This window comes from Fulmarus glacialis, unplaced genomic scaffold (genome assembly GCF_000690835.1).
Source record: "Fulmarus glacialis isolate BGI_N327 unplaced genomic scaffold, ASM69083v1 scaffold27450, whole genome shotgun sequence".
Lineage (NCBI taxonomy): Eukaryota > Metazoa > Chordata > Aves > Procellariiformes > Procellariidae > Fulmarus > Fulmarus glacialis.
In genome coordinates, this window is record NW_009186206.1 from 10,250 (window position 1) to 25,032 (window position 14,783).

The following is a 14,783-nucleotide window of genomic DNA, read 5'->3' on the forward strand; positions in this document are numbered from 1 at the left end:
CAATTAACTATCAAATTGGTAAACAGTTTCTAGTCTGCAATAAGCTCCATTCATGGAAAATTGAATTTCTAGGACCAGCTACTGTATCAACAAGAGAAGAGTAGGCGAAAGTGTTTTTAAACACTGACGTCTGTCAGATGGATGGCTGCAACAATTTATGCTCTGCTGCTGTTAACTATCTTGTCTTCCTGGTGCTTTTAAGGATGAGCTGCAGAGGATTTAAAAAAACAATGCAAAATTACTTCCAACATTAGCAATGATAATTACTTTTGATATGTCCATTTTTATCCCTAGATCTGGAAGTGCTCTACAAAAGGTATATAGTATCACCGACATTGTAGCAAGAAGCACGATCAACTGAAAGACAGCTCATATCTCACCTACGCCTGCATCTTTATTCTCCTGGACTCACGTTATCTCACTGCAAGAAGTAAGGATACAGTTCTCCCCCTCCCTGTGCAAGAGGCTGCTCTCTCCAAGGCACAGCAGAGAGACATGGACAAGTTACCCTTTTCAGATTACCCTTCCCTGCTATCACGTCTCCATTTACCTTAAGCAACTACGTTCAAGCATGACATCACCTTGCCCCACATCTGACTGAAGCTTCACATTTTCCACAAGGAAGCACACAGTCCCACATGACTATGACAGCAGAGACTATAGACGAAAGGACTGAAATGCATTTCCCCCCTTCATCAACAGAAGCAGTCACCATTCACTGGCTGCTGTCCTGATCCATTTGAAGTGCATCAGGGCCACTTTTAATTACCAAAAGTTCAAATTCTTCAACATATCTCAGTACTGCTATGTTCCACACCTCTCTTCATTAGCCTTTAAGAATATGGAATGTCCAAAGTGGCACAAGCTTTTGCATGTCCTGTAAAACCAGTACCTTACTTTAAAATTAAAACAACAAAACAAAACAAAAAAACAAACCCCAAACAAACAACAAACAAAAAACCCCCAAAGCTATCCCGGAATGTAGAAGTTCAAGTGGAACACGGCACTGCACATACTAATAAAAATTTATGAGGAGGATTAGGTTAGTCTACTAATGATCAATTTATTGTCTACACTTACTGGAGAATCTCATATTCATTCAGATAATCCTTTTATCCCCCACCATGACTAATTTCCTCTTGCAGAACACCATTAGAAAATGAGACACTAGTAAGTAAAAAGCTATGATGTCTGGAGCCTACTTAAAGGACCTTAGTTTCCAGTGGGACTGCAAATAATTTCAGTAATGCGCTCTTTCAGAACACTCTTCATTACTTTCTTCATTTGTGAAGTTACTCAGGAGAATAGTTATTTCAATTTAGAGACCACAAGCCCAAGAAACAGAAATGAACAACTTCTGAAGATGCATTAATCAGTAGAAATCTGACAGAAGTATACTTCAGAGCAACAGATGGTACAGTGCCAAATCTTTATTAGTTTTGTTCAAACTAATTGACTTCATTATAAAGCTGAAGAATCTACCAGGGCATTTCCACTATTTTATCTCAAAGAAAAGCAAAATGAAAGACTCTGTGTTTAGGGAACATTGGTTCTTTAGGTTTTTCAGAATGCATTAGGACTCCTCCTGATCCCAGCTTCTAGCATGTACTGTCCTACTCTCAAGGTGCTCTCAGAAATGCAAATACAGTTTCTAAGCAGAAAAGGCTCCTTTGCAAGGAATATTACAAATAGGTTCCTAAATGGTCAGTAGTTCAGGTTCTTAACTAATTTCCCATAGGTCCTTAGTCACTTTAACTTAAAATAGGAGTGTGTCCACAAAAGTGTTTGTGGCTAAAACTGGATCCATGTTTCATGCTCAGCGTAATTCCATGAAACCAGTTCCCCAGCATCTACAAAAAAAATGCCTTTTGATAGGGGAAAGCCTAAAACCAAGAAATGAGTCATTCGAAAACATACTTTTCAAATAAATAAAAACAGCACCATCAAGGGAAGCAGAGAAGGTACTCAAAATTTGTAGAAAAAGTCCACTGATCACAGTACAATCGACAAATGAACGTGTGGTTCTCAGTACGTACGGCACAGTTTGTATTGCAAAATGCCTGCTTTTTTTTTTTTTTTTTTTTTACTTAGCTTGGCAGTTAACCTTACCTGGCTCACTCTCTACTGTATTATATACCTCCCTGTGTAGATCCACTCCCCCTAACCTGGATAAATGACCTACTCTTCACACTGACCCCGCCTGACAGACCTACATTGTCAAGCCCTGCAACAAGAGAGTCCGTGGCAGGCAAATACCTCCAAGCACTGCTATTGTGGCCACCGAAATAGGGATAAGTCTGCAAAAATGAAAGATCTATGATATTTTATTTCAAATCAAAATAATTTTAACAATATCCTAAACACAGGACATGGTGAACAGATTAATACTCCACAGTTCTGCCTTACCGTAAGCAACCAGAAGTGTTCTTGAAGACAGTTGTCCACTCAGCATCGCGAGGCTTAGAGTCCTCATTCGGCTCACTCTCCCAACCTGAATGGGGTATAATCACCTCATTGGTAAGTGTCTGCAGACCATGGTTGATGATGACCATCTTCAGGGGCTCGTAAGAGGACAAGTTCCACAGGGTGCCTGCAGGAGAAACAGTGATTATTAAATAGCACGAGAATAATAACTGCTTAAAATCTCTAGATTAAATAGAATTACTAGATTCACAGAGAATCGCTAGAAGGTTAAATCATAAAACTAAATGAAAAGGCGAAACCACTTGATGAGATGCCAGACTAGCACATAGCTTAGGGAAAATTCCACAGTCGCTGCACCAGAAGCATTTCCAAAAGCATGGAAGCACTTTCATCAAGACATGGATATTGTTGAAGTCATCAAGTCCCACAACAGAGTACATAAACGTGATGTGCTATGGGAGATAAACAGGATTTTTCTGCTATATACAAATTTTGTTACACTTTTAAGTCTAGCTATGCCTCAAAAAGCAGAAATTCATCCAGACAAGTATATTGAGCAAGTCTTAAAAACCAGGATGAATTTTTTCGAGCATCATTGATCTTACGCTTATCCTCTGCACAAGACAATATTTCATTCAAGTCTCCTCTCTATTATTTAGTTTCACATTTTCCTGTCACAGGCAATATCTGTGTTCAAATTACCTGGTGCCACAAGCATATGATTCCTTGAAGAAGCTGAGAACCAAAACTCCTCTGTCTTTCCATTTTTACCTCAATTACGAGCCAAACTAGACAGCAGTCAAACATCAAAACAACATAACAGAAGAACAGCCTTACAACTGTAAAAATATCCAGTCTTAGATAAACAATACAACTTCCCAGCAGACCCGTATCAGTGTTCTGATAGTTATTATTGCTCATTAGGTCAGGACTAAAACAGGACATTCACTTCAGAGAGAGTTTCTGCATAGGCCCAGCCTGGTAACATTTGAGAACTATCAGTAACAATACTTGGAGGGAGCCAGATGCACAGTTTTGATCTCCAAGGAAAAGTGTGAAGACTAGCAAAATCTCAGAGAGACCAAATGGAAAAGCTAGATTCCCCAGAACACACAGGGAATCTTTCCTAAGTGGATACAATATCAACCCGAGGCTCCCTGTGTTACTACAACTGTGAACTTTTGCATGTTACAGTGCAAATTGTAGATACTCACCTCTTAGTATACATGTCTAAAGCAAAACACAAAAGAACAACAAAGGTGCAACCTTTTGTTTCAGTCCCTTTCAATCACTCCAAGTTTTAAAACCTACAATTTTCAAGCTTTAAAAACGACTGGAAAAAGATTTTGGATCCATTACTTTTGTCACACAGTCTAACCAACACGTGGACTTGCTGGACCCTGTCAGTCAACGGAACGGACGCGGCAGTGAGGGAGCCCGCAGCTCCGCGGCGACCCAGCGCGCCGAGAACCGCCGGGGCCACCACACCTACCTCCAAGTCAGCGAAGGCAGCGGCCTCGTGGGAACTCGCCTTTCGCTGCTACAAGTTAGAAGTGTCAAATGCCCAAAGCCCTATTTTAATATCAGAGTATTATCCATATAGGGTCATGACAGGCACCCGGTCAGGACGGGAATTTTATCTCCATTTGAGTAGCGACTGGCACTTATACGATAACCTCAAAGGCTGATGATTAGCAGAGCCTCGGAAGTCAAATGCCTCCATGTCTCCTATTCAAAGTGATCTTTGCAAAATCCAGGCATCTGTTCAGACTTAGGAGACCACATTAATTAATAAAGAAACTCTGAGGCAGACAACAGAATGAACACCATAATGTTCCTTTCAGTCTTTTTCTAAAACCGTACAAAAATGCTGCTTTTTTGGCCTAATTCCCTTGCCATTCATAGACAACACACTGTATGAGATTTTCATAACCTACATTTTTAGCTTTCAAACAAGACTGTATAGGTGAAATAGGAATTTATTTTCTCTTTGTACCCAATACAATAAATCACCCTTTGTCATTGCAAAACACACAATGGACAATAAGAAAAAAACCAAACCCAAGCAGAAAATGCTAATTGGTCCCATTTTGTTGTGGAAGAAAGCCTTTACTTTTCATAACAAATTGGCTCAAAAATACACATCATACAAGAAACAAACGCAAGTCAGTATTTATAAGACAACTAAAAACTGACATACAAGCTACCCAAATAATCTGAAATAGACAGTTTTTCTTTAGTTATTTTACACCAATTCCTTAAGCACATCAGACTTCCTAATATAAAACCAATAATAACAACTAAATCCCTAAATACATTGCTGGCTCAGTACTTCAAAATTCAAATGCAAAATCACAACATTCAGCACTGAACTAGATGGATAAATCCCAGGAAATTACACAGGATCATCATCTCTAGAGCAAACCTAAATTCAAACTGAGAACAGTGGGTGCAGAATACCCTGGTTCCGGAGGGTTATGTCAAGGTTCCCTCACAAGAACATAAATGGAGCATTTGGTATTTGCAGTGCTCAAAAAAATATTAGGAGAAGATGGCATCAACTGAGGAACGTAGTACAGCATTCGTCAGGATCCTGCATTTCTGAGCTTTTGAAACTGCAAAATATTGCAACTGGAAACAACGTAGAGATTTAAAATCATCTGTACCTGGAAGAGCTAAGTTTTAATATCTGACAGCCCTTCATATTTAAGAGCTCCTTCCTTAAATGCACATACTTCTTTTGCACCTGAAATGAGATTCTGCCTTTTCCTCTTTCCTGGAGGAGTGACATAATGTGTTATCTGTAGTGTGAGACTACAAAGGCAAATTTCACTGCTTAGTAAGAATCAGGCAGACATATACTTAAAAAGCCAAAAATACCTGTAAAATTTCCAAAAGCTCTAATATTACAGGATTGTACAAAAGTTTTCCAGTGCTCAAATCTTTTGCTTGTTTTAAGACTTAGAGATTTGTGTCTAGATTTCCATACTTTCAACCCCAATGTGTGAAATAAAATCATCATCTCCAAACTCCCTCTTTTCCTATATTCTCATTCACCAGTAGTTATTTCAAGAGACTAAATGCAACTGGGATTCCATAGTATTCTAACTGGATTGCAACACTGAAAACAGCACAAACCTGCCAATCTACCACCCACAAGACAGCTTCGCTGATGCTAGTAACCCCATCCAGACCAACAGAAGTACCTGCCCATACAAAAGGATCTCTTGTAAATATTCATCCAGAGTTTTAAATATTCACTCAGAGTTTTTATTAAGAGGCTGACTGCAATTTATGCAATAAACCATTTAGGGCAAACACATTTTGACGGTCACTCTCATTGAGTGGCTACCAGACAACGGGGACTGAAGTTACACAGAATGCCTTTCCTCCACCCCCTTTGAAGAAAAAACCCCCAACAGTTAACAGTTTACAAGCTTTTCAATTTCTCATCTGCCTCCCATCTCTCAAATGTTTCATAGAAAACACTGACAAACCGTGAAGAAGAATAAAAGACAATCTTACTATTAAAAAAAAAAAGGCACAAAGCTCTTCAAATTATTCAAAAATGTCAAACCACTTAAATTTATAATATTCTCCCTGATGGCTGCATGAGGAAAACCAGAAGAATCCCTCTGTTGAACAGCATTCAGTGAAGGAAAATGCACGTAGCCCAAGATAAACAGTGTTGAGGGAATCTTGTGGTTCGAAAGGCAGAGAAAAAATTCAGCTTCGAGGTTGACTTCATTGGGAAGATATTCCACAAGAAGGGATACAGAAAATAAACAGTGACAATACATTTTTCTTATTCAAAATTATGAAACAAAGAGGTCTAAATCCCAGCATCCTTTCAGCTCTTGAGAAAACAAATTCCATGGAAAAGACACTGATAGTGGCAGCCACAGAAACTTTAAAAACACCAAAAGTGAACAAATTCAGATAAGAGTGTAGGTTTTAGCAGTGTGAGAGAAAATCTAAGTTTAAAAAAAAAAAAAAAAAAAATCCCTGTAAATTTGACATCCATCTTTAAAAATCATTCCCTGTCTCTATTAGCATAACACAGTACTGATCTAACAAGCTGGAAACACTGTTTTTAAAACTCTAAGTTTAATCAATTCAAATGAATAGCACTCAAGAGAAATCAAGTCACTAACACAATAGCATAAGAGAAACGAAGTTATCTAAATTTTCTATGTACTTTCACTACAAGTACTGGCCTTTTTGACCGCAGTGCATGAATTTTAGGACTAGAGAAAGAAGATAAACTATTGCTTTTCAGAAGATGATCACAATCATGATCAATCTTTATTCTATTCATAAATACTATTTGTATATATTATATATTTCTAACTACAACCATTACCTCTACTCTTTCAGCATGTTAAGCAGGGACAATAGCTACAAGTTTTTATTTCAAAAGTACTAATTATTGTAAAAATATATTAACAATTACTATAAGCTATAAACATAGCTATATGATTTACATATTAAGAGTGATTAGGGCCACAGCCATAATTTCCTAAATCTCTGCCTCCTTGGAGCTGTAGAAAGATTTCTGAAGAAATTGTGGCAGAATACATACATGCTATTATCTTCTGAAATCCAAGGGAATCTCTTCCTGCTGTGCTTGCTTACTTGCAAAAATCCAATGTCACCAAGAAATTAGAAGAAGCAGCTGTTTAATTCTGATCTATGGTCCATACTAAATCATTTAGCATTTGGGAAAATAAAGCGTTCTGCATTACATTCACTGAGGACTTCTTGTTGCATGTCAGTCCTGTATGCATTTGTTTGACAGACTTGTTTGTATCATTCCAAGTCCTGAAGATGGGAGCTGTGCTTCTTCAAGTTAAGTAGTGGTCAAGTTTAGAACCTCAACATGAACTACTGTGTCATAGAATACAGCATGACAAGAGACCTACTTCTGACAAGTTTTCTAATAGAAAATGGAAGGCGTAAGCTCACGTGTAATCAGAAAGTTCAAGACAGCATGGTACTTCAAGGAGAAGCTAGTGTCTGATCAGCTGACAGGATCTTAGCATACATAAATGCCCAGAAGGTGTGAATTCTGAGCAAGCTGATCGATCTGCAAGTTTCTATTATAGTATTAGATCAAAATATTTCCTCTGCACAGCATTTTGAAGGTCAATCATTTTTCAATTAAAACCAGTTTGGCAACATTCAGCACGTTCTGCACCACTTAAAATCAGTGCAATGTCGTTAAAACACAAAATTACTTTCGATGTTCTCACAAAGAACAAAATTATTCATTAAAGCTACCAACTTCTGATTGCTTTTCAAAGAATGTAATAGAATTTTGGTCTTGCATATCTGATGGGAACATTTGCTGCACAAAAAACCTTATCACTCAAGATAAAACTTTTGGAGCTTTCCCAATCAGAACAGATTTAATTCCTTATCAGCTTAATCCTCATTTCTCTTGGTTTCTCAAGAAAATGAGCCACTGAAAGTTCAGTAGTACAGTTCCAGACTAAAAAGGGATGCAAGGAAGAATTTTGTGAAGTACTTCTCATCATAACTCCACTCATGATTTACTTATGGACACTCTAAACAGTTAAATAAAGCTTTTCTCAGTGCAGTAGATGGGAGACATTTTGTAACTCCACACTTCAAAAAGAAAGAAAAGTGAGATCCGTGGTATTTTATGATTGTATCTTGAGTTTTGAAGGTATTTTTACACGCCTCGCGTATCTTGACGGACATCATGTTTTAGTGCTGTATGCAGACATATCAAGAACGTCTGGTAAAACAGACACGGCATTAACCCAGAGAAGGTTTTCAAATTCTGCTAAAACCAGTGCTGTCTGAAAGAAAGAAGCTACAGACTTGCTTAATGTGGCAGTAGCGTTGTATCAGCACACTCAGCCTGCTTCCAAAATTGCATCTCAATACGTTTGTCTAACTTTGCGTTCTCCAAAACAGATATTCTGGCAAGTAGTCAAGCGAACACACTTGTGACACATCAAGTCTCACTCATTCAGCACTGAGCATCACACATCTGATTCCTCCCTCACGCTCCCCTGCCACTGCATCCACCTCTTACGTGTTTTTAACATACTGGCATGGCTTTCTCCCCACTCCATTAACCCACTGACCAGACCCAGCTGGCTGGCCTGATTCATACTGTTCTGCACAGCTGTAGCTGCTGCATCAGATCACCAAGTTAATGAGAGGCCACAGAGCTGTACTAAAGCCAAGGACTGACTCTCAAATTAAATGAGAATGAAGCCCTTTTTTGCCAGAAAGCACCCTCTCCAGCTGCAAATAATGCATCTTATTGTATGCTCCCATGTACCCCCCGTCCTGCAGGCAGGCAGTGCCCACACCCAGAGAAGCAAAACTTCAGGACTGGAAGTGGTCTTGAATTCGGACATCTGAATTATTTAAATTTCTTTAAATCACTTAAATCTCTTTGGAAAGCAGGATTATTTTATCATTCTTCCACATCTGGGATGACCAGCTGATGATTATTATTCAGCTTTCAAAAAAGCAGCCAGTATTGAGTTAAAGAAATATTAAACCACAGAAAAGTCAAAGTGGTATACCAAACCTGAATTTGCAGCCTGTTAAAAGAAATAAACAAGCAAACCCTATATGCTGTTGTATTTTCTTCCTTTTTTTTTTTTTTTGTTTGCATTGCTGCAGAAGTCCCCAGAGATTTCACTCCAGACAGAATGAAAACCTTTCACAGCAAAGGTAGACTTTGGTTTATCACTAGGGAAAAGTACCCGGATAGGAAGTCAAGATTTCTACCACAATCACAGAATTGTGATCTGAACTTTTGAGGCTGCAAAATACAGTCCTTTTCTAGCAGCCCTGGCTGAATGCTCCCTTTGCACCTCAAATTGGCTCTTGTTTCTCTCTGCTGATTTTTGGAGCTTATTTTTTTGAATAGACCATTCCACATTATCAGCCGAGGCTTTGAACACTGACTGCAAGTACACCAGCATCAGTCACAGAGGCATTGCTGGAATACTCTTCTCTTCTGTGTTGATGCTTGAATGTCTCACACAGGATCTGGTGGTATCATTTTAGAAGTGGAACGAAATTATTCCTGGTTAGGTGGAGATTAAATGCACATCACCTGTTGCTGGACATCTGTTTAGGTTAATGCCCTCAGTATCCCTGGTGTTTCTCAGTAAGGGGAAATAAAGACCTTTAAATAGCAAAAACCAAAGTGGAATAAAAATACTACATTTAATTAGCAGGAGCTACTGTCCAATAAAATGCATTTGAACTGTAAAACTAATTAATCAACTGGAAATCAAAACAACCGCCATTTAGAGTGAAAAAGGAAAACATCCAGTTTGGTTTTGCCATCTCAAAAGTGACTGCTTACCACTTAGCATTATAATGATACTCCTTCAGAGTAAATTATAGACTGGCTTCTCCTTTCTTGAATCTAAAAAAATAAATTTATTCCTTCTCAGCAATCCAGAAATGAGTTTTGAGTAAACTAAAACAGTAGACAAACGGATATTCTTTATTTTTAAAAAAAAAAAAAAAATTTAAGTCAGCCATCATACTAAATAAGTGCAACAAATGGAATATATATACTACCTACAGAGTTTCCATGTTAAGAGACAAAGCACAAACAGCAATCAAGCACAACTAACACGCGCTGCTTAGAGGTTCTCCGACAAAAAAGACAGATCTCCTTTAGCAGCTCACTGGAAAAGGACTGGAAAAACATCCCTGCTAGTTTCTACACTGTATATTTAGACCTAGTTTGCTAAATATCCTATAATGGCTGGGGAAGAATAGTTGCAACATCCAAGGCCACTGTTCATCTTAGAGAATTATGATTACCAGTAAAAACTTGGAGAGCTGCTATAATTTTTTTGAGGCGATTATAGAATTATGATGTTTACTTCTAATGGCTTAATCTATGTTTGCAATAGGGTCTGCGTGGAGAATCGAACATTGGAAAGGTAGCTAAACAGTTTCAGCCCTGGACTCATTTTCGCAATCACAAAGCTTTCTGAAGAATTCTTTTCTGGCACTGAAATTCATTGCAACTGCCCTGATCTCCATCCAAACATCCCCTGCTGCTTCGGAGAAGAGAAAGGGAAATCCATTTCACTCCTCTTGAGTTATGGGAGACTGAAGAACAATGTATTTCTCTTTAGTTTAAGAGCTGACATACTTTCCCACCCTCTTCCACTTAATGGCTGAACTTTGAAACTTGGCATATACTTTATTACTCTTTTTGGATGATGTCCAAGACTAAGTTCAAATAAAAAACAGGTTGAATATTGGAGTTATAAGTGAAAACTCCCTGCAAAGTGTGCACGAACTCTGTAACTTCAAAATGTAATTCCCCCTTTTCCGATTATTGCAACAAGCAAACGCCGTGTTCAGAGCATCTCAACAGCAGACTCTACGCTCCTCAAAAATCTAAGTTCTCCAGCCCAGAAGTGCTGCAACTTTATACACAGCCCCAGAGTCCCCGGCACCAGGGCCTGGAAGTGTTCCTGAGGAGACTGACTGTTCTATCAGTATGAAGTAGTGGGGACATGGCAGCAGGATTGTTTTATAAGAGATTAACAAGGAAAGTTTTAGATTAGCATATCTTACCTCATGATTATAACACACGGAGGGAAAGCGCACTACAAATTACTTGTCAATGAAGTTGCTATAACTCATTTAAGCTTCAGTAACTCAACCACATGCAGTTGCATGCTACATCCAAGAAGTGTCATTCATCTCTCAGCAGCCAGGGAAATCTGCATGTGCTACACACAGAGATGATCTCCGTTCCCTCCTGAAGGGCATGTTTGCCTTAGCCTTTCTCACACCACAAAAGTGGTGCAGCTAAAGAAACAGCTGCAGCCAGTGATCTAACTTCTCCTTCAATGCACTCATCTCCAGAAATTCTTGTTCCTGAAGCTAAAAGGACTCCTCTAAAGAATAATTCATTAAAGAAACTACAGACACTGACCTGTAATTAGCTCTCTGACTTCCATGTCGTTTGTTTTTCGCAATAGTCTGATCAATGCAGGGATCCCATCACAGTTCTTTATTGCCACCTTGTTTTCGTTATCCTTCCCATAGGAGATGTTTCTGAGAGCCCCACAGGCTTTACGATGGACCTCTGGCTTTGGATGATCTAGTAGGCCCACCAAGATAGGTATCCCTTTGAGATGCCTCACGTCCTTTTTGATTTTATCATTCTCGTAGCACAAGTGCTGCAAGTAGGCTGCAGCATTAGACTTGACTGGATCAATAGGGTGGCTGAGCATGGCAATTACTTCAGGGAGGTCAGGGTCCCTCCACCTGGGGTCTTTACGAATGCTGTCAATAGAGGGGGAGCGCTTCCCCAGACGGTCAATACTAGCCATGCTTCCTCTCTCTGGCTGTGCCAGTGGTGCTGCGTAGCCACCATGAAGATAGGGTATCCTCTCTTCAACCATCTCTGTCTCGATGGGGTCATCGTAGCCCCTGTAAGAAGCAACAGTCCCAAGAGAAAGAAAGGGGAGGGGGGAAAAAAAAAAAAACAAACCACATTTAAACACTCTGTACTTCTGAGTCAGTATGGAGATTTCAGCTATGAGCAAATCTTTTAATATCACAACCATCATTAGGGGCAGCATATTTACACTTTCAAATAATTTATTTGTAGTAACTTGAAAATTAACCATAGCTGAGTACTTAGCACCACCTCAATTACAGCACAGTATTTGTTTGGCTAGCAATGAAACAATGACAGGAACTGCAAGTCATCAAACAGATTGCTTTCATTTTGGTCACTTAGCAAAACAATTATGATAGAGCTGGATTACATTTAGTAGGAAACACTGAGCTTTATTAATGCCACTACTTCTGCAACAAACCAAAACTCTAATTAAAGGCATTCAAGGCCTGAGCAGAGACCACAGGCACTTTTCAGCAAGTCTGAGAAGTTCCACTACATTTCCATGTTGATGCTTACACAAGTATACTGAACTCATTAATATACATAACAATGTCAATGATGATGGAAAACCTAAGTCCTGAATTCAAGCATGTTGTAAAAGTAAATCTTGTACAGAATCATTTGGAATACGCTAAGAGGCTGATGGTCAAGAAATCTGGCTACAACTTTTTAACACCAGAGTAGTTTGCTGGACATCCAAAGCAAGTCCAGTACTCTGAGCTTTCCTCCTCACATCAGCAACTAACCTGATGTTAGACACTCTTAAGATCATTTACAGCGTTAGAACGAATGCCATAATATCATTGTGCCATAATTCACTGTATGTAACTGAAGGTCAGTCACAACCAGCTAACACACCTATTTAGATACCACTGTCCTAGTTCACACAAAGGGCAAAGTTACAATCAACACAGTTGAAAATATTCTAACACAGTACATTCTCACACTTACAGATGTCCATATTCTTTAAAAAAAAGATAAAGAAAAAGAAATATTTGTCAAATACTGGTTAACAACCACTGCTGCAACTATAACCTCTAACCTTCAAGAAAAAATCCCGCCCCCGCAATAAACTTTCTACAACTAGCTGCTAAAGGCAGAACATTTCTGCAAGAGATTTATAAGGAGAGGCATTTACAACTTCAGAACTTGTTTTTGAGATTCACTGAAGTACTTCATCCTTTATTCAAAGTGACACCTTTCATCCTCCAGAACATGCACAGTTGATGCAGGGCAGCTCCAATGCACGTGCGGCGTGCACCCATCTGTGAGATAACACTTACGTCCTAAGGCGAAGTACAACGGGAAATCTGCAGCTTGCACACAGTGACCCACTGCTCACAAATTCTTCAATGTTGTATGTGAATAAGCCCACAGGGCAATAAGGCGACTTGCACCTAACAGCTGCGAACTGCCACAAACATTTTCAACTCTATCTATCCTCTCTCAGGCTTTGCCCCAAAGGCTCTCACCAGCTCGCTAACCTGGCTGAGAAGGATGAAGAGCTGAGGTGACCCACTGGGGAGCCGAACCAAAATACCAGCTAAACCCATGGTTTTAAACCTCAAGTCTAGAAGATTTTTCTTCTTCATCCTCCCTTCCCGCTAATACTACTCTTAATAGATGTTAATATAAGCTGACTACTTTTTTTTTTTTTTTTTTTAAAAAACAGCAGCAGCTTTTTGCCTTACTGTTTTTTCCTGGACAGATTAGCCACTATCTCAGTATTGTAGTTACCTCAGTCAAGCAAGTAGTTTTAATTGCTACAAAATTATTCTTAAAAACTTTCATTTTAAGCACTGACTGATGTTACTGAACAATTTCTCATGTCATGCTGAAGGAAGTATAGACCATTAGAACTCAGAAAGAAAATGGAGCTTGCTGTTATCCTAAAGGGACTGCTAATTAAACTAGACTCTGGGGAGAAGAGCAACCAGAGGTGGAGACTGAACTTAGTCTTGTACAATTAACGCTTTTAACGTTAAAAGCACCTTTAAGTTACTTTAATTGCTGTTCTAAACCATAAACTGAATGAAAGGATAAAAATGGGCCAGTATCCAAAGCTCAGAATGAATCTGAAGAAATCCTTTTATTGATGCAGTTAATTGTGTATGTATAATTCAGTACTTGCTCTACATGGTAATTTACAATGTCTGGACAGCCGTTGTATTTTCTGTTACAGAACAAAGCTGTTTCCATCATTCCAAGAAGAAAGTAACAACATTGAAAAGATTTACTTTTGTGCATACACACAGGGCAGAAGTAATAACAAAACTACTCCTCAAACAAAATTCTGTTTTTACGTAGGCAATTTTGAGACAACCAGCATTAAAACTACAACAAAAACTCATTCGTCAAACTCATCCTCATGTTAAATTCTTATTGACTACATAAAAGAAAAGCAGCAGCAGATTAATTTTAATAATTGACCTCTGCACAGCTGTTGCTTGCTTGACTTGGTAACTCGCAACTCAGCACGCCCCAGTCCTATGAGCTGCCCACAAGGTAACCGTACACCACCTCAATTACACCTGCACAATTCATTTCTCGTTCCTTCTCATCCATGCAAATACACAAAGATAATTATTGTCTTGGGATGCAGTTTGTTTGCATTATTTCCACGAAGCCTTCCAAATAGAACCACACGGATGGGCCCATCTTCCTCATGCTGTATCCTCTCCCCTGTGCCACACAAAGCTCCTTGTTTTCATTACATTTGCCCAAAACAAAGCTTCAGAGTTAGGACTTAAAATTGCAACACTGTCATGACAAGAGAGAGCACCACATAACTCTTGTACCAACAGCACTAGCTTTTTAAAAATTGTCAATCACTATTTATTAAATATGAATGTGAATACCTGAAGTAAAGAATCAGACATTAAAAAAAAAAAAGGAAAAAAAAAGAAGGAAGATCACATCCCAA

At 38.8% G+C, this 14,783-nt stretch overlaps 1 protein-coding gene across 1 annotated transcript in view; it reads right to left on the reverse strand.

Annotated features, from left to right (window-relative positions):
• Positions 1-2,406: 2,406 nt before the first annotated feature.
• The window catches only part of ARVCF (armadillo repeat gene deleted in velocardiofacial syndrome), a gene marked incomplete at its 3' end in the record, with an annotated part of 28,204 nt that continues 15,827 nt past the window's right edge, over positions 2,407-14,783 (reverse strand). Inside the window, 2 exon segments of the mRNA XM_009587146.1 lie at positions 2,407-2,590; positions 11,387-11,886. Coding sequence (XP_009585441.1) covers positions 2,407-2,590; positions 11,387-11,886 — 684 coding nt within the window.